General features: G+C 38.4%; 1 protein-coding gene across 1 annotated transcript in view; it reads left to right on the plus strand.

The window, feature by feature from the left end:
- GALC (galactosylceramidase) overlaps positions 1-2,392 on the plus strand; it is a 51,308-nt gene that overhangs the window by 19,551 nt on the left and 29,365 nt on the right. Inside the window, exon 6 of the mRNA XM_006754754.2 lies at positions 1,036-1,074. Coding sequence (XP_006754817.1) covers positions 1,036-1,074 — 39 coding nt within the window. The remainder of the gene's footprint in view (positions 1-1,035; positions 1,075-2,392) is intronic.

Genomic DNA, 2,392 nt, shown 5'->3' on the forward strand with positions numbered 1-2,392 from the left:
TCTTGGGTAACAGGAGTAATAAGCTCTTGCATTCAGTGGGAGGAGTAGTCACGGGAACAGACAGACTGCAGTGTCCTGGGAGGGATGGTATAGGACGTGAGGATGAGCCACGGGCCTTCAGCCAGAAGCATGAATACACTTGTTTTTATTATCCTTCTCTAAGTTATAACTGAAAATTAGTTTGTATATGAAAGCTTTCTTAAATTTTAAATTGTTCCCCTATATTGAGACTAAATGTAGGTTTGGGTCTAATGGCATTCTGTATGGTAAAGTTACACTTAGAAGCTCTTTTTGGTAAATAATGGGTGATTCACATCTTTTTTAGACACCTGATAATCCCATGCTATGGTGAGGAGCTTCTTTGATGAGAAACTCTTCCCTGTATCCCTGGAGTAAAAAGAGTTAAAGCACCTGGATATGGGCTCATCTCCGTTACTAATGGTTTTCTCAGCTGCAAAATGAAAGTCATGAGGTTCTCTTTCAGCAATAAATTCCCATGCTTCCTGATATGAAACCTAAGGGTTATGTGTATGTTCCTTTCATCCTTAGTAGGAGCTTGCTTTTGTGTGTAGCACATGACTGTGATTCTCTGTGCGTGCTGGGAAAATGACTCCTGTGTGGTATACCTGTGACTACTTGGCTTTCTGCTGTCAGTGTTGGAAACGGGTGGGAATCGTTGCAGCAATCCCTCTGTCTGTTAGGTCTCAGTGCCAGCATAGGTCCTGGCACACATCGATTTGTCAATATTGGTTGAAAGATGGAGTGCATATTCTGTTTTTTGGAAATCTCTGGTATACACTGTTTTTAAAAATACCCACATTGCTTTTAAGATTTTTGAAAATAGTATTTTAATTTTAAAATTATATTGTCTTACAAATATCTATAAATTCTATATTAGGCCATTCCATAAAGTAAGAAAAAAATGGCTTTTCAGATGATAATGAAAGATGATCAGAGAAATGGCATTTAATGATTATGTATATTTTCTGACATTTAAAAACTTTATTTCAGACTTTTTGACTTTTTGTTTTGCAGATTTGGAATGAGAGGTCATTTGACATCAATTATATCAAGGTCTGTACAAATTAAAAATCTTTTAATCTTTAAATTATCAGTGAATAATTCCTTTATGGTTCTATGGAAATTAGTAGTAAAAACTGTATTTTTTTTACAGCACAGTTATTTGTTTTGCTAGTTGTGACACAAAATTTAAGCAAAATCTTAATATTTGTATTCATAATGAAAGCATATATAATTTCCTGTAAGTCCCAAATTTTACTTTATATGTATTTTTTATTATTATGAGTCTGTTTTGATTCCATTGCATTCTAATTCAACTTACCTTGGTTTGAAAAACTGCTATTGTAAACAATTTAGACTTCATTTCCGTTTCTCTCAATCTTTAGTTTACCTGCAGCAAAACATCTCAGGATATAAGAACTTGTAGTTTGTAATTGCCATTTTGTAGCAAGATGTTATTGGAATTGGTGTCCTGTTTATTAAAATGCCTGTATAAAGAGTTCAGTAATGGCAGATGAATGTAAGTGTTCAGGTTTGATATGTGCTGTGAGCATATGTTCCATATAGTGTGTAAGATGGCCCCTGGAAATAGTCTGGGTTTGTTTTTAAAAGTAGAAATTAATAGAACACAAATAAGCCATTTATATAACAATGGCAGGGCTACTGTTTCTTTTACTTTTGCCATTTACATTGTATTTGAGATTGACCTTGGGTTTTCAGTGATGTGGTTTTTAAGTTGTGCCTGCAAAATCCCATATGGGGTCTGAGGGTGGTGGGGGAAGGGGACATGTGAGTCTCGGGACCCTATGAACACCTAGTAGGCACTCAGTGCTTTGCTGATTTATTTCCTGTTAACACTTAGATTGTTATTTTTAACTAGAAGCCTGGTGCATGAATTCGTGCACCAGTGGGATTCCTTGGCCTGGCCTGCGGGATTGGGCTGAAACCGGCTCTCCGACATTCCCTGAGGGGTCCTGGATTGCTAGAGGCCACAGGCCATGCTGAGGGACCCCACCAGTACATGATCAGGGCCCAGGAGGGACTGTGGGAGGACTCAAGGGTGTGTCTGGCCTGTCTTGCTCAGTCCTGATCGGCTGGACCCCAGCAGCCAACTAACCTACCAGTAGGAGCGTCTGCCCCCTGGTGGTCAGTGCTCGTCATAGTGAATGATTGAGCTGCCTTAGCATATCATTAGCATATTACGCTTTGATTGGTTGAACGGATGACTGGACGACTGTACACTTAGCATATTGGGCTTTTATTATATAGGATTTTCCTGGGTGGATAGTCTTACAGGTAGGTTTTATTGCCTGTTTTCTCTGTACATGTGAAAGACTTGTGGGCAGCAAGGGAGTATTTCTTTCTTTTTTTT

The sequence above is a fragment of the Myotis davidii genome, unplaced genomic scaffold (assembly GCF_000327345.1).
Source record: "Myotis davidii unplaced genomic scaffold, ASM32734v1 scaffold732, whole genome shotgun sequence".
Classification (NCBI taxonomy): Eukaryota; Metazoa; Chordata; class Mammalia; order Chiroptera; family Vespertilionidae; genus Myotis; species Myotis davidii.